This window comes from Apteryx mantelli, chromosome 8 (genome assembly GCF_036417845.1).
Source record: "Apteryx mantelli isolate bAptMan1 chromosome 8, bAptMan1.hap1, whole genome shotgun sequence".
Classification (NCBI taxonomy): Eukaryota; Metazoa; Chordata; class Aves; order Apterygiformes; family Apterygidae; genus Apteryx; species Apteryx mantelli.
In genome coordinates this window covers 32,086,849-32,103,717 of record NC_089985.1, presented here as the reverse complement: position 1 = coordinate 32,103,717, position 16,869 = coordinate 32,086,849, and the positions used below count along the sequence as shown (strand labels likewise).

The 16,869-nt window shown below is 38.3% G+C and overlaps 1 protein-coding gene across 5 annotated transcripts in view; it reads right to left on the bottom strand.

Moving 5' to 3' along the window:
- Positions 1–16,869, bottom strand: part of MAST2 (microtubule associated serine/threonine kinase 2) — a 206,279-nt gene that overhangs the window by 173,962 nt on the left and 15,448 nt on the right. For all 5 annotated transcript variants that reach the window (XM_067301167.1, XM_067301168.1, XM_067301169.1 and 2 more), the window contains 2 exons: positions 12,610–12,757; positions 8,826–8,968 (listed from right to left, as the gene is read on the bottom strand). In XM_067301167.1, coding sequence (XP_067157268.1) covers positions 8,826–8,968; positions 12,610–12,757 — 291 coding nt within the window. The remainder of the gene's footprint in view (positions 1–8,825; positions 8,969–12,609; positions 12,758–16,869) is intronic.

Genomic DNA, 16,869 nt, shown 5'->3' with positions numbered 1-16,869 from the left:
GGATTCCACCACAAAGCGAAATCTTGAGAATTTTAATTGGATATTATTTAAGGTACAAAATTAAAATCTCTCATCAAGTTATCTTGACAGCTCATTTGATTTATCAGCCTCAGAAAATATTTTAAAGGTTATTTTAGGTTAATTACATTTCACATTCTTTTATGACCCCACACTTCTCTCTATCCTCAATTATAAACATTTACCCCTTGCCAATAACTAAGTTCACATTGACACACATTTTTGTATACTCGCACTACAGCTTCCATATGACAGCATTTTACATTCATGATGTACACAGAATCCCATTTATTTTTTGGAAACTTGGCCATTGTAATAAATAACAAAAAACAAGGGGCACCTAAGTCAGTTATTCCACGCTATTTACTCATAAGACAACTTAGGTAAGCCAGTTGATTTCAAGCACTTAAGGCACCCACTCAGGAAATTTTGCTCTTCATTTACCTGGCCACGACTGGTTTTCAGCACACAGGAATCTCTCTTCCCCTCTAGTCCTATAAGCAAAGCATTGAAAAACCAGCATGGTCATTCTTTATTTATCCTAGTCACAGTCCACAAAGGAAAGACCTACAGATACAGGCTCTAAATCAAGCCCGCTGGTACATCTGAGCTTTACAGAAAGCCTGTGAGGTATGTGCTACTCCCAGTTTTACTGATGACCAAGTGATTTAACCTCTCCGATCAGGTTTGTTGCATAAGTCTCATGCTTTAGTACTGTATTTCAATTACAAGGCTACACATAGCTCTGCCAAGAGATTTCAGAAAATTCAGTTCTCCGCCTCAAGTAATCTCAAAGCAATAACGAGTTACATAGATTAACTGTTAGGCAAGATTCTGAGCTGCAGCTGCTCAGAGGTGGAACATGGAAACCACCATATTCCCATTTTCCTCCAAGTAGTAAAATAAACAGTTGCTGAGCCTCCTGAGCTGGATCCATTTGGATAGCTGCAAAGATACATGACATAGCTTGGCTAAGCCAAAATGATACAGTATAGCACACCAAACCAGATGGTAGGCAGCCAAACATGCAGGATCACGCTACAATCTCTAGAGCATCTCCAAGGCTCTTGCTTAGTCAAAGGGGGGAGGGGGGAAGGGAATTTTTATAGATGTCAAAGCTCAAAACAGTGAAACAGAATAGTCTGAAACTTAGGCAACCAAATTATTTCACGCTTAAAGACTGACCCTCCTATTACCACATCCCAGGAAACAGTAACCAGAAACATGACCAGACAGAGAAGGCAGCCATATTAAGATACTAAATGCAGACATCTCACACTGCCTGTCTTTCTGTGGAAATACTTGCAGAAATCACTGAAATATGAGTGCCAGGTTTTGAATATTTTAAAATCAAAGAAGAACTTTTTATTGTCTACACTGGTACATTTTTACATGAAGGTCAAAAAGAACCACAAGACACCTTCATGGAATGAAGCATCGTTCCAGTGACAACTCGCATTCAAGACTGTCTGAATAAATCTTTATTTCCTACCTTAAGTTCCCCACAGCTCCCCAAGCAAAAAAGCTAATTTCCCATGCACACTACAGCAGTTTCTCACTTTACACCTACAATAGTGCTGCTGTCAGGAAGAGAACCCACTGCAAGTGCCAAAAATCAATTCAACATATTCTTAGACAAAAAGTAACATGCAGCATCTGAAGATAATGAGAACTGCAATCATTCAAACTGACAGTCTACTGCCTGACAATTATCACAAGGCAAATTTTATGAATTCATATTTCCTGTGATGACAAGCACCAGGTTACACAGAAGGGTATTCAAATTTTCTTTTGAGTATGAAAATCTCCTCTGAGCCAATGAGTTCACTCCAAAACGGAATTCACTTAACTGAAGGGAATAAAAAGATGCTGACCTGAAAAGATTGAGATTTCCTCAGTGCTTCCTGTGTTTAAATAACACGCACTATATATTGAATATACCTTCAGTACACAAATTATCACAAATATTTACTGTTCTTTACTCATAGACACATTTATTATTTAGAATGAAATTTTCTAGTTAAAAACCTACCAAGACTGCCAATTTTGAATACCACTGTGAAGTGTACGTTCCTTAACTTATCAAGAAAACACGCAGAATTATAGCATATGCATTTTAGTATTCCTACCAGAGACACAACTTTTCTGCGGTTTGCTCATAATATCATTTACTTCTCTGCAAAGGCCTGATCCTCCACTGTTCTACATTATCAGATCTAAGTTCTTTGTCCTTACTTTCAGGTCTTATCATTCAGCTCATGCCAATACTTTCAACCCTCTGTCTAGATCTTGCTCCCCACCTCTCTCCCAACCCCAGTCCCTGCAAGCCTGAGCATTGCTTTAGTTCCTCAAGCGACACTACCTTCTATCTTCCTTTCTCCTTACATCTTCCAAAATTCATAACTTCTCCAAACTCTCAAAGATTCACTCACAGACTTGACAGCATAAGCACATGCAAATTTTAATTAGTATGCATAAATTTAGACTCCACACAATCTTAATTATGGAAATCCACTTACTTCCCCTCTCAGATTATTACATGTTTTTCCTCATCTGCTATTTTAAAACACAGCTTCCATGACTCCATACAGTAATAAATTCCATTCATTCATACAGCCATAGCTTTTTTTGGTCTTTCCAACAATATGAAACCATGAAATTCTACTTATACGTCAAATATTCAAAGCTTCCTACTCCCTGAAACACATATATGGTCTTCATCAGCTATAATTTGAATGATTAATTTTTAGTCAAAAATATTTTCAAATGTCTTCAGCAATATTTGAAAAAAAATCAACATGTTACCACCTAAAGCATGAACTAAAATTAGGGTTCCCTATAACAAAACTTTTTGGGAAAAGAGCAGTTGTTTCTTTCAAAACACACAAACGTAAATGAAGTTTTCTCATCAGATTCAAATGTCTGCTTCTGTAGTAAATACCAGTCAGTCAGCAGGAGGTAGCTCTAAGCACTGCTGGCATTATCAATTTGTCCCCCAACTACTGTTGCATTTTTCAATAAAAAGAGAGAGATTACATCTCATTCTTTTGTGAGGAGGTAGAAGGCTGGGCTCTATACACTCACCTCGTTTTCAGCATACATATCCAGCAGGAAGGTGGAGAGCACAGTGGAAGAGCAGCTATTGTGCTTTGCAAACTAACATATCATTGCTAGTCGGAGATCTGCTAGTCCCCACGCCCCACAAGCGCTCTTCCTTCCAAACCTCCGGCACGGAAATTCACAACCATTACCCAGACGCCCACGTTAAGCAGAGATCCTCAAGAATTAATACTAAGTCCATTAAAAGCACTATAGAATAAATAGGAGACCTAGAGATTGAATTTTCTTCTATAACTAAAAGGGTTTTGGAAACACAGAGTGAATATAAAGAAGCCTGAACTTCTGTTAGTTATGCTGCACTTCTCGCCTTTTCAATTATTAATTTTTGCACAGAATTGACAATCAACACAGAACTAAGTTCTCCTTTAGCTGCAGTCTACAGGAAAACACCTCTAGCTCTTCTTCAGGTTGGCCCTGAAGCAACGGTGTCATTTTGCATTGAAAAAGTAATTCGCTACACTGAAATAACGGGCCGCTGGTGTTCCAGCACCACCTAGCCGGTCAGAGAGCAAAACACAGGCAACAGAGCTTTTGATCCAAAATGGTAAAAATAATCATTTATATAATTAGGAAAAAAAAAACTTTTTTCTTTTCCTTAGCTATCCCAACAATCATCTTTCTGCTACCAGAACAAGATTGTTGTTTGCCATGAAACACATGGCTTGCCAGGGTGCAGCATTAAAATATGAAGCTGATTTACACTCCAGCTAAAACGGGCCAGGTTATTAACAAGTGGTTACTGCGGGACACAAGCCCAGAAATAACAGCCTTGTATTATGAAATCGCTAACGTTTCCCAGGACCTCTGAAAACTTTTCCCAGCAATTCACCAGCCCTGGGAGTGAGGTTATTCCTGGCAAGATCCACTTGCCCACCAGCAGATGGCAGAAGAGCACCACAAATTCCCTAGCCGGCTGGACAGACATGGGCAATTGAACGTGAAACACGATTCCTGAGGCTGGCGCACCTCAAACCCCAAACCGGCAGCCCACCATCCGCTCCTAGGAGCCACGAATGAGAGTGTTTTGACAAAAGTATAGTAGATCCTTTTGTAATAAAGGGTTCTGCTGTTAGCGCAGAAAGGACAAACTGTGCACTGGAAATACATGACTATATCAGAACAAATTAATTCTATTCCTAACACATGTAAAACTAAATCAAAAAGCAAAAGGGTAAAAACTTAAAACAACAAGAGTAAATGTTCTCTCACATGTCTAAAAAGCACACCCCGACTTGGACATCCAAGGTAACACGCCGCAGTATGAAGTCGGTCTCAGTTACCAGCCTGCCCGTACACGCTTCCTCATAGCCCAAAGGACCCACTATCCCAAAGACAGCCGTTTTCCTCCTTCCGCTCAGTATTAGCTAATCCACACATCTTTGTGAAACTGAACACTGAGAATAAATCAGGCTGACTGGGGAACGTCACTGGTCCAGTCTTATCCAGCATGGGAAGTCCTTCAGCCTGTCAGCGATGCCAGACCCTCGCACCCGAGCCTCTGCAGCCTGCAGATCACTATTCAAAAGCTGAGAGGCTTCGTTTACCACTTCCCGTGGAAGGAGACCAGTGAAAGGTGAACTGGCACTCTCCACAACTGTGAAACACTCAGTTGACTCATTTTGTCTTAATCATAACCCTTCCAAGTGAATGCAAAACTGCAAGTCATTTGAAATTGTTCTCTGAAGTGGAGACTGGCCCTAAAAGGAAGCCTTACATGTGGCACTGGAGAATTTACTGAGCACCAACTGCTTAGTCACCAGTCTTTATCTGTGAAGATGAAGAAAAGGCTCAAAGCACGTACAGCGTGGTACAGGGGGTAAGAAAGACTGTTCAGGCCAGAGAGAGCTACCACCACACAGCTGGAATCCTCAACCTTGCTTTTAAAATGCTGAATTTTTCAGTTCTACAGCTACTTTTGGACAGGTACAGGGTACAGTTTAGAAAACTGAAGCTTTTAAGGAAAAAAAAGTTCAAAATTTCTTTTGCAAAAGTATAAAAATCAGATTTTCCACTGATAAGCTCTTTCAAATCAATTCCTCCAAGTGTTTTCTTTTTGCCAGCCATAATGATGGGAACATGTGTGGTTTCTTACTCTTAGAACACCTCTATAACTTCTCTGGGCATTAGATAGCAAGCAGAGCATTTAAAATGTAGTCCTAATTAATGGACACCACACTGCCAGATGTTTCCTTCACAAAAAGCTGGAGTGCTCGAGATGTTCTCTACGAGATGGAAAGAAGTAGATCTAAACAAATGTAAATATGCCTTTGTCATTCTTGTGGTAATCCAGTTGAGCAACCTGTCCTTAACAATAGCTAACAGCAGGGGAAAACCATCCGTTTTCCACACAAGCTCCAGTCCTGGCATGTTAACATGTTATGGCATTGCGATTGGTATCGAGATAAATACCTCTTGGCAATTTATTTCACCCACTGAGTTTTGTCAAAATAAAGATTTGCAAGAAAGACACTCCCAATCTACCTTCTCCAAAACAATCACAATGTTCTCTTCCCAACTTCCTTGTCCTTTCTAAAGTTAAGAAGCCTTCATGCTCTTCATGTCTTTGTTCAGAAGAGAATACATCTATATTCTTGATCATTCTCATCAGCTTTCTTCAAAACACTGTCCAAGTTCTAACTCTTTCTAGGACAGGGTGTTCGCAGACCAAGACTTCAGATGAGGAAAAATCCAAACTAAGTAAGAAGGCATCTTCCACCGTATTATCCTTCTGTTCCGTACACACGCACGCCACCTCCCCCACCCCCTTTTTTAAGGTTTAGGACAGTGTTGGGTTTTTTGGGTTTTTTTTTGTTTTGTTTTGAAGTTTTTACTACTTCGGGTTTTGAGAGTGAAAAATATCCCTGAGATACCCACAGCAATGCCTATGTCTCACCCCCCCCCCCAATTTACTTCCTAGGCTATATTAGGGATTTACCTGCCTTAAATACTAAACGAAGTCATAGGACGCTCCCCACCAGAAGTCAACCCACTAGGATCAAAGCCATCTATCTTGCAGCAGACAAGTAGAATATAGCAGATGAACTGAAGGTCACCCTCTGAAATCCCCATGTGTATTTTAGAAAGCACACAGATCTGATCAACATCGATCACTTCACCGAGACAGCACTCGGTATTCAGTCTGTGCTGGCTTCTTTCTCAAGTCAAGGATCTAGTGACAACTGCCATGCAGACACATTAATCCAGACTATTGCCCATGTAAGAGCTGAAGGATGTTGTTGAACAATGAATTGTGCTTATGCAGTTCAGCATGTGAGAATTTGATATATTTCTAGTTCTTGAGTTGTTGCTGATAAGTAGCCTAGCAATCAGTCTTGTTTCAAAAGCTGCAAAGTAATTTCTATAGATTTGTTATTCTTAATTTATCATTTTGCTTTGCAAATATTTTCAAAGTTCAAAAGAATGTAATTTGAGCACAGCAAACAATCTGTAGGATTACTAGTGATTAGAAAGTAAAAAACACGGTATTGAATGCCAGCAAAGCAATTTAGCAAAGGAAAATCCACTGATAATTACAGTGCCATAAAGAAGGAGCAGAAATGATACGTGTAGCTTTGAATGGTCAGTCTTTTTGGTACCACACTCCCATTTCTCTCTTGCTGTGTATTTGTTGTATTAGTAACAAATAATAAAAAAAACTAAACACTAATAATCAAGACAGGCATATTAAAATGACACTATTACTGAACCTACTCATCTCTTAACAGAACTGTTCTTCAAAGGAGATTAATTATACTGCAAGAAGCTTTTTGCTGTTGCAATTTGTGAAATTTTCAATACCACAAGCATATTAAAACAGCTGCAAACATGTAACTACTTCTAAGATCCCAGGATTCATTGCATTTAATTAGGTGTTCATCTTGTGACAACCTCTCTAGTCATTGCTTCAGTACACCACTTCATATAAAAATTCTTAATTTCTAGCCTTAATTAACAGCACTATAATTAACATACAGCCCACCATAAACTATACAGAGGCAGGAAAACAGCCATGTATTTCAGTATTTAACAACTGCAACAAAAAGGGGCTAATACTGGATTTACAGCTGAATTTCTCAGCTTTAATTAGAAACAATTATTTTAAAATAAGTTATTGGTATTCCCATTTCATATGAGAGCATTTGATTGACAACACAGTGCCCTTAAAAACTGGAAACGCATCATATCAATATGCAGCATTAAGTCTTACACACAAACACATCTGCAGCCCACTGAATAGTACAAAAGGGTTAAGCAAAGTAATAGTCCAAATTAAATGCCTGAAAACTAACGCTTTGTTTTAAAGTGCAGCTATTTTCATTAAATTAAGCTATAAAGCTTTAAGGCATTTGCCTATCTCTAGAGAATAAGCCTGTACGTTAACATATCACTTTTTTTTAAATCTCCATCAGATAAATACTTAGATGCCAAGTTCATGTGAGAATTCTCTCTTTGTGTTGATACTGCCAAATTACAAGTGTCACTAAGAATAGATATCACTAATAGAACTGTATTTATCTACAGGCACCAAACTAAGACACAATAAAATTAAATCAAATCAGAAGCATTTCAATATCCTGATGTGACCAGCATATCTAAAATTGCTAAGATCGTAAATACTTCGTTGTAAAATCAAAATTACTGGTAATACAAATGCACAGCTTTTTTCAGCTTTAAAGATTTAAGTTTCATTTCAAGCTCCCTGGTGGTACCAAACCATCTAAGCTTTCCAAAAGAAAATTGTAAGGGCTGCCAACCTAAACTATATAGAAGGGGCACCATTTTACTTAAGCGGTCATTGTTTCTAAACAGTCTTACAATATAAGATACATTTACGCAGTTTCTTACAGCCATATACCCTAATGCAACTGACACACCAAAATTACCTCATATGAGCAAAACTTGGTAATTCAGGCAAACTCTATGGAATTTGGCAAAAAAGCTTTCAGGCTTTGCTTTTAGTCTTCCATTCATCAATATTTATGTTGCATATGTGACTGAATAGCTGCCTTTAACAATTTTAAATATTTAGAGGGAATAAGAAACAACTATAAATAAAAGGTATGATCCTTTTGGTTTGCAATCAGCTGGCTTCATTATAGCCAGCTGAGTTTCCTTCCCATACAGAATACTCTCCTCCAAGAAGATGCTGATTTAACAGACTCAACATTCTTCAAAAATACATTCATTTTACCAAAACTTTTTGACAGAAACCATGCAGAACAGCAGACATCAGCTCCAGCTCTTCAATTCCTTGGACAGTTATACCTTTCAGCTACCTGTTCTCTGGGGAAACAGGTGAAGGTAGCTACTCAAAGCTGTCTCCCAATTAAACTTGTTTTAAACCATAAAGCTCTCATGCTCACATCTCCTTAGATTTCCAGTGATTTTTTTTTCTTTCAGAAATCGGGCAGTGTAAGTAGCATTGAGAGGGAGCTTCCCCCAAAAGGGATTATTCTTCACACAAACATTTTCCTTTTCAGCTTTTTTGTCAAATATCAGGATGGGTATACTCTCATCCTAATTCACCCTCTACCAAAAAAAGGGCCCACAGGAACAAAATGCTGAATTCACTGAGCAGGAACAGGGGAAAGCAAGGTAAAAAAACTAAAACACAGGATCACACCACTTTTTATTTACAGCACAAAAGCACCAAGAGTATTCCCAGACTCATTCCCAGACTCACTCACCAAACCAGCAGTAAGGGAAGGTGCAGACTGTCCCAGGGATTGATTTCTCATGCGGACCAGGTTTGAGGTATCTCCAGGTGGCTGCCATATTGTTTGTCCCACTCCACTGTGGACGCTATTTGATAATGGGAGTAGTTGCTTTCCTTTAAAAACAAAACCAAAATACTATCAACTTGTTTAACAAGTTTACAAGTTCAAAATATAATTCTGAAAACAAATATTGCATATGGAGAAACCATGGTTAATAAAAAGCAATTTAAAAGTTCTGGCAGGTTAGAACTTGTAAAAGCACACCACCTGTGGAAGTCATTTAGTTTGATAATTAGATATTTCAAAGAATCTAGTTTATTTTCATTATGAGGTGATGGGTAAAACCAGAAAGCTGTAGAAGCAGATTTCTATCACTTCACACCTTTCTATATTTCATGCAACTTAAAAATGATACATTTGCTGCTAATTAAACAATTTATTACACTATGGAAAAGTAATGTTCATGTTGTGAAATCTCTGAAGTATAATTAAGGTTTTCATGAAAATACATTCATAATTTTAAAATATTACCTCTTCTAAACAACTTATCCATCTAGATATCCCCATTTTCCCCTACCACAGCAACCTTCAGCAGTAGATTTCCTGCAACTGTGATCAGCATATAATGTATGTTTAAACATTACTTTGCTTTGAACTATGGATAGATCTGTTCTAAAACAAAATTCACTATTCAGCAACATCATATTATCCTAAAAGCAAAACATTTCTGTAATTTTGTTTTCCTAAGTCTCCTTCGTATTTGATTAATTAGTGTAGATGCTAATCTCCCATGTGATCAAGTTATTATCATCAAGTTCTAAGAAGAAAGTGGAACTACACAGTGTGAAGAGTGGTTCCTATCTCAACCAGTTCACACCACTGTACCTGACTGCAGGAAGTACAGTAATCATTTAAAAGGATCTGCTCAATACATTCTTTTCTAGGCAATATAACACTCTTTTGAAAAATGTCAAGCAGTGAATTTTCACAAAGAGAAAGAACCAAAGTTAAAGTAGGTCATATTTCGACTTCATCAAGCTTGGCAGTGTCCGTTTATGTACAATTATGTCATTCACAAAAAAAGAGAAGAAAGATAGTCTTGTGGCTAAAACACATGAGTGAGACTGTCTGTAAATCTGGGTTCCATTATTAGATTCCAAATGACTTCCTCTAACGCTGGTCAGTCAACCCTGTACTTCAGTTTCACCATCTGTTACATGGGAGTGAATAATACCTCTTTTCCTTAAAATCAGGCCTGTCAGACTAAATAAATTTCTGTTTGCAAGACACAAAAATGAAATGTGGGCCTGCTATTGGGGCACTAGCGTAGGACAGGCCTCATCTCCACAGTGAAATAGTGCGAGACATAGTGGAAGGCACTTATTTATAGATGGGAAAAGGAAGGATTAGGTAATACAATTCTGTAACAGTACCCCCCTTCCAAGCACGGTGAAGATAGTTGCCTTCAAAAAATTATACACTCAGATACAGAAGAGAGCAAGACATTTATTACAATGAGTAGCAGGAAGAACTCTACATCTTTAATCACATATACTGCAGGAAATACTTTTTTCTCAGAGGCAGAAACCTATTCTTCTGCAAATTCTTCAATTTGACCTTAGAATTACATGAGAAATATTACAAACATTCAGCACGTAAAAGCAGCTACAATATTTGGAGGACTGTCACACAACACCATTAGCCATGATTCCATGGATTTTTTTTTAATGTTTATGTTAATTCTCTGTGAAAGTTATGAGCAATGTATCAAATATACATTAATGTAGTAAGTCAAAGTGTATGAGAGACTAAAAGGCTCAACTTTGGCTAGTAAACAGACACAGCATATTAGTACCTTTTCCTCAGTCCCACTCAAGCTGCTTACAGCTGTGGACATAATTTTTATGGTTTGCTCGTTATCAAGGTTATTTGCAAATATAATGATTCCTCTTGTCTGCAGAGATCTAAAACTACAGAACGTATATTGCTGTATTTATCTCAGTAAAGCACTAACAAAGTTGCCATATAATACCAATTCAAAGCATATAATTATTAAACCATTCAAAATGCCAGTGCTTAAGAGAGCAAGAATAATATTGTTTAATTTTCCATAATCTACAATTATGAGTATCTCCTTTTAGTTCCACAAAAGTGGAAGCCTTTCCCTACCACGCCTCAAATCTTACATATGTTCCTAACACTTGCATTTAAAATATATATCTGAACATCTACATCTCTTTTATTCAATTGAGTCAAACTTATCTTGTTGGGGATCTTTTCCCCCTTCATATACCAGGTTATAGTAGATTGAAAAGTCATTAAGATGTAGCAATAAGCTATGGAGAACCTTATCAATTCAGAACAGAAAATTTACAAGAATATTATATCCTATCAGTTAGAAAATCTATAAAAAGGAAGGGAACTTCTCTAGCTCCTGCTTCCTCCTACTTATTTTACATTGCTTACTTCTACTAAAGAAAAAAAATATATAGTATTATCTTTGGCCATTCTAATCAGTCAACAGCTGTGTAGTTAATAAGCTTTGCTCTTCTCAAGTGATTGATCTACTTAGAAAACAACCTTGAGTACAAAACATTGTAAATGTGTTCTCATTTCTCAAAAATAACCCACTTATTAGAAATAAAACATTAAAGACAGGGCCTACCCAAAATAAAAAAGTGCATACTTTACTGCTTATTACGTCCCATTATACCTAGTACCTCAAACATTAGTATATTTATCCTTCTCCAGATAAAGGACAGAGGGACAGACAATGGATGTAGTTTCACAATTACTCAAGCCATCCAAGGTGCTGCCAAAAGGGGTGGCTTGCTCAACACTCCTCCTCTTCCCCTCCCAACTGAGAGTTCGCAAACCCTTATTCTTGCACTAACATGCAAACAGCCAGTCAGCCCAATCAGGAAGAAAACAGGCTGAAAATTAACTCTACAGAACAGGATCCGCATTCAGGCAGATCAGCTATTTGATTCCAGGCTGATCATGCAGCCCTGTATGCTCTAATGCCAGTATCATAAACTTTGATGCAAGTTTTAAACAGTTGTGAAACCATCCCCTAGCCCACATACAAAGTCTTCGAAAAAGGAAGCTATTGAGCTTGGTCCTCCAGTTTTTGGCTAACCACTGGACTATGCTCTAACTACTGGACTATTCTACAGTAGAGGTACACTAAATTCCCTGACAACAGAGCTGAAAACAGCATTCACAGAAAAAAAATTATACAAATTGAAAAAACATCTAGTTAGTATGCAGCATTTTTATTTTGAATCATAAATGGCGACAGTACTTTTGAAGCCAAAGAGAAATAAAATAATTTGAACATGATATAAAAGTTAGTTTCCCCCTAAGAAACAATATGGCAGAATATACAAAGTAGGCAAGCTTACTTTCAGTGGTTGCTTTAAAAGTGAAAGAGGTAAGAATATATCATTGATCCCTAAAGTTCTGCCACTACCTTCTTTTGATTTTGCACATCAAGTCTGAGCTTCTGTTTTCTCCTTTTTTGGCAATATATAGAATTTCATTCCAAATCCAGTCTTTTTCCACTGTTTCCTACTAATATCTCCTTTCACATCTTTCTCTTACATAAAATTTTGTATGTCTTCCCAATAAGTGGTCAGCTCTAGTTTTAAATAAAAGAAGTATCAGTATATTTAATCACAGTTGTTATGCCAACAAGTAATACCAAGTCTTTAATAGCACTCAGTTATTGTACCAGCTTTGCAAAACGGCATACCTGACAGAGAGCCAGCCAAACTGCCTCTCCGTAGCTTGCAGTCATCTTGACTTAACTGACGATGGAGCTTGGTTTTCCCAGCAGATGAAAAGATGTCAGGATTGCTGAGCTTTCTGCAGCGTAATGGAGTGGACTCTGCTATCATTTCCTGTACAAAGAAAAACAAGCAAAAGTTTGTTAGTCGTAGCTAAGGTGTCTATTTTCTGAAATATACTATCTCGAAAGTATAAACAAGACCTGATATTTGGGGGGGGGGGGGTATTATTGTTTTATTAAACAACCTGCTTAAAATTGTAAGTTTCCCTCTTCTGTACCACACCTCTGTGCAGAAAGACACCAAAAGACCCCAGTCCATCACAGCTCTTGAACATTATTGTTGTAAGGAACGCTAGCAATAAAGGTCAGAAAAAGGCAATTAAGCTACAACAGTTATTTGCTCTTACAGTATGTTGGAAAAGAGACTATTGAAAATCAGGCTAGAATAGATGCTTTGACTAAATCTGTTTTCTGCTAAAGCAAAGAGTATTTGCTCCAATTTACTGAACATTTATTCCATCCAGTAGCATGCCTATAAAGAAACTGTTGTTACGTCTTGTTTCAACCCAAAACTCCTATTATAAGATACAGTACAGCAGCTCTACTACAAGACTGGAAGTATCATTATATAATAATTCATCAGGATAGAGATCATTCTTCGTGGAATGTCTTTGTTATTGCTATAAACAAAATTAGACATGTGTTTGTCAGAAACTCCCACACACATACACTCATTTTACAGCATACAACAAACATTCAATCAAAACACAAGTAGGTAGAACAGCGGCCAACACAACTACAGTCTTTCCTTAATACATTTAATTGTTCTGGAGGTGTCAAACTAACTCTGATTTTACATCTGAAGAAGAATTACAAGCATAGTTATCATGCGTGGATTTAACCATAACGCGACACTTTCCATTATAGCCTATACAGATGCACTTGGACAAGTTTTCTCTTCTCTTCAGTTGTGCAACACATTATGCATGTTTTAATGGATTGCTCCATTTTGTTTCAAATGCCTCTCATTAGCCATACAGCAGTTCAAATCATGCTTGTCCTTATAAAATCTCATCTGAGGCAAAAAATAAACTGCAAGGAACAATTTGCCTAGCATGATACATCATCACATGGTTTAACTCGGTTCTAAATCATGTCTTTTACATCATATTTAAAACAGAAATTCATCTACCACCAGTGGTTTTTAATTAAGAACTGCAGATTGAAGTCAAAAACAATTTCTGAAATCATTATTCCAAATCTGTTCAGTCTACAGTGTTAAACCTCAGACCATCAAATCCAATCCGGGAGTGTGCACTCTAAAACCTTCAAGAATTTTTGGAGGGAGTAAGGGAGCAAGGGAGGAAAAGAGAGAAAAAGAGTAATAAAGGAGGGGAAAAAAAATAAAGTGGGGTTTACATGAAAAAAACTGAATTTGGGTTTGTAATAGAAACCTCACTTCGCTCTGACTCACTACTGCTCAACCTTTCCTAGACCCCATCTCCTTTCAGTTACGAATCTTTTGGCATTTCATAACTGTACGTAACTTCGAAGGACAGAAGTGCTTTGCTCCACATCTGCTTCAGTGGTGCACATTTTACAGGTTGAAAGGTACTGCTCTAAGCTCTCATGTAATTTCCTCCTCTGGCTATGGTTACTCATTCAGTCACAGCACTGCCTAAACTGAATCAAGACAGAGACTTGAGTAATTTAAGGCAGATCACTTACCCAATTCATCACCCAGCTACAAACAGCTGCACTGGCACAAGAGCGGGGGAGAGTATGAAAACAAGCGACCTAGAGTAGAGAAAACTGCTTGATCTGGAACAGCTTTAATTAAATCTTAAGGTTCCTCATACTCATCTTGGAGCAGAGACACTCACATTTTCATTTGTCTCAAACCTTTTTCACAAGTGTACTGAATACTTTAATTTCCAGCAGCCTATACTTCTATTTTTTGTCATTTGGAGAGCTGAAAGGACATCTGTATTCATGCTACCACACTTCCAGCTTGTACTTAAGAGTAAGCTATATAATTTTTAATTGTGACATTAGCTGTCCCCAGCATTCCCGTGACAGAGGCAGAGGGGAGAAAGTCTTTGTTGTTTCTATTTGTGATGGGGAACGTATATGTATATACGTACATGTACATACATGTGTATATATATACACACACGCATATATATCTTTGTGTATGTGCATGCACATAAATATGTATGCATGCATACACACACACACTATATACACAATATCCACTCAGCTGCAGCGTCCTGCCTACACACACCTCTCAGCCCTGAGGCCAGCCTAACGGCATATGCTGCTCCTCAGGGTGTCGCTCCATATGCAGTTCTTCAGAATTGGGGACCTCAACTTTTTTTTTTTTATATTTTTTAATACATATATAAAAATAAAACAGTCAGAATTTACCATCTCACACTGGCATTCCAGGTTACAAGAAAATTGGTTAAAGTCTCACCCAGCCTGTGCTCTCTCCCTCTCTGTTCTGCAGTTCCAAAATATGTTCCCAGCATTTTTCAATACCTAGCTACTTCCCAGGATCTTCCCCTCAATGCTGTCAGCCCAGGTACTGCCCGCCTACACAAATCACTAGGAAAGCCAGCATTCTCCCACCCTCACCCATGCACTCCATTCCCATGGTTGTCTTGCCTTCAGCCAGTGCATTTAGGCTTCTGCAGGAAGAAGCCCAATCCTGCTTGTAACACTGATGCAGCAACAGTAGTTGCTCTCCCTACTCCCCCACCCAATTCAACTGAGCCTGGTGGAAGAAGGAAAAGGAAGGAAGATACCTGCTCAGCCGCAAGGTCCTGCCTGCACACCCCTCTCAGCCCCGAGGCCAACCTCGTGGTACCCGCTGCTTCTCAGGGTGTCGCTCCATGGGCAGCTCTTCAGCAGCAGCCCCACATTAAGCAGCTGCTCCCCACCAATCACTTACACTACGAACACATCGCAGGACCAGTGGACTGGTAACAGGTTCTCACACCACCTAGTAAACTTAGGCTGTCCACTATAGCAGATAGGGTTAGTGCATTTTACATACGGAAAACTCCTCACAAGCCCTTTTTATTAAGCACATAAAACACTCGGACAATATTCAGAAGACTACATAGCTGTTGAATGTTTTGAAGAAAAGGACCCCAATAATGCTCTGCAGGTTTAAACATTGCTTTTTCTTGACTTTTAGGACAAACAAACAAAGTCCACTGCAGTGTTTTGAGACAGCCTACTGTTGTTTAAAAAAAAAAAAAGCTGAAGTACAACATGGCCAATTTAAAATTCCATTTTCTAAGCGTGTATTGTGCCAGCAAAACCCTGAAGAGGGAAAGTTTTAATTTAACAACAATAGAGCTGTCTTTCATAAGACTGTTATTTCACTCATCCATCAAAACCACGCTTTAGTATTACAGTTCATAGAGGAAATACAGGGGAATAACAGTGTTTAAGTTAACACCATTAAAACAAGGTGGGGGAGGGAGGTAGCCAGGGAAACAGGGAGAAAACTCTCCTTGCCCCAAAACAAGATGTGATACATAAAAAGGACAGAAAGGTCTTATACAATCTTCCAACTGAACGGTGAAGGAAGACTCCTTGCAGTGAAACAGTAAGATTTTGTTTGCACACTTTCAAGTGCCTAATCAGATTACCAGACCAACCAGCTGAAGAATCAATTACACAGCACGGACCGACAGATTTTAAGGACTCAGCTTCCACTTCTGAAAAGAAAAATTTCTTACAGCTTTAGAAATGAAAGCGTTAGTAAGCATGTAACAAAAACACATTGCTAACACAGGGTGGAAAGGACTACCAGCGCCTCTTTCTTTCCAAAGGCGATAGAAAAAAACTTCTTAATTTACTTTGGCCTTGTGGCTTTTGCCAAAGCACAAACTAGGCTTACACAGACAGCTGAACTCTGCAAAGCTTATGGCTCAAGATAAGAACGTCATACAAACGATCTTGATTTGTTAGGCAAAGATTACTCCTATCCAGTCCCTTCAATGGTATACAGAGGTTTGCTCATGTAACATGAAATAGTGGGATACAAAGAAGAATGGCAATAGATCTTTCTTCAACAGCAAGCAGCTCCACACTTTGCAGCCCAGTCACTTACCACACTTGCACAGAAAAACAGTTAAAATAGCAGTGGCACTGAAAATAAATACAGGTCTGTTCCTCCTGCCTGAAATCTCACGTTGGGGTTACTGCACT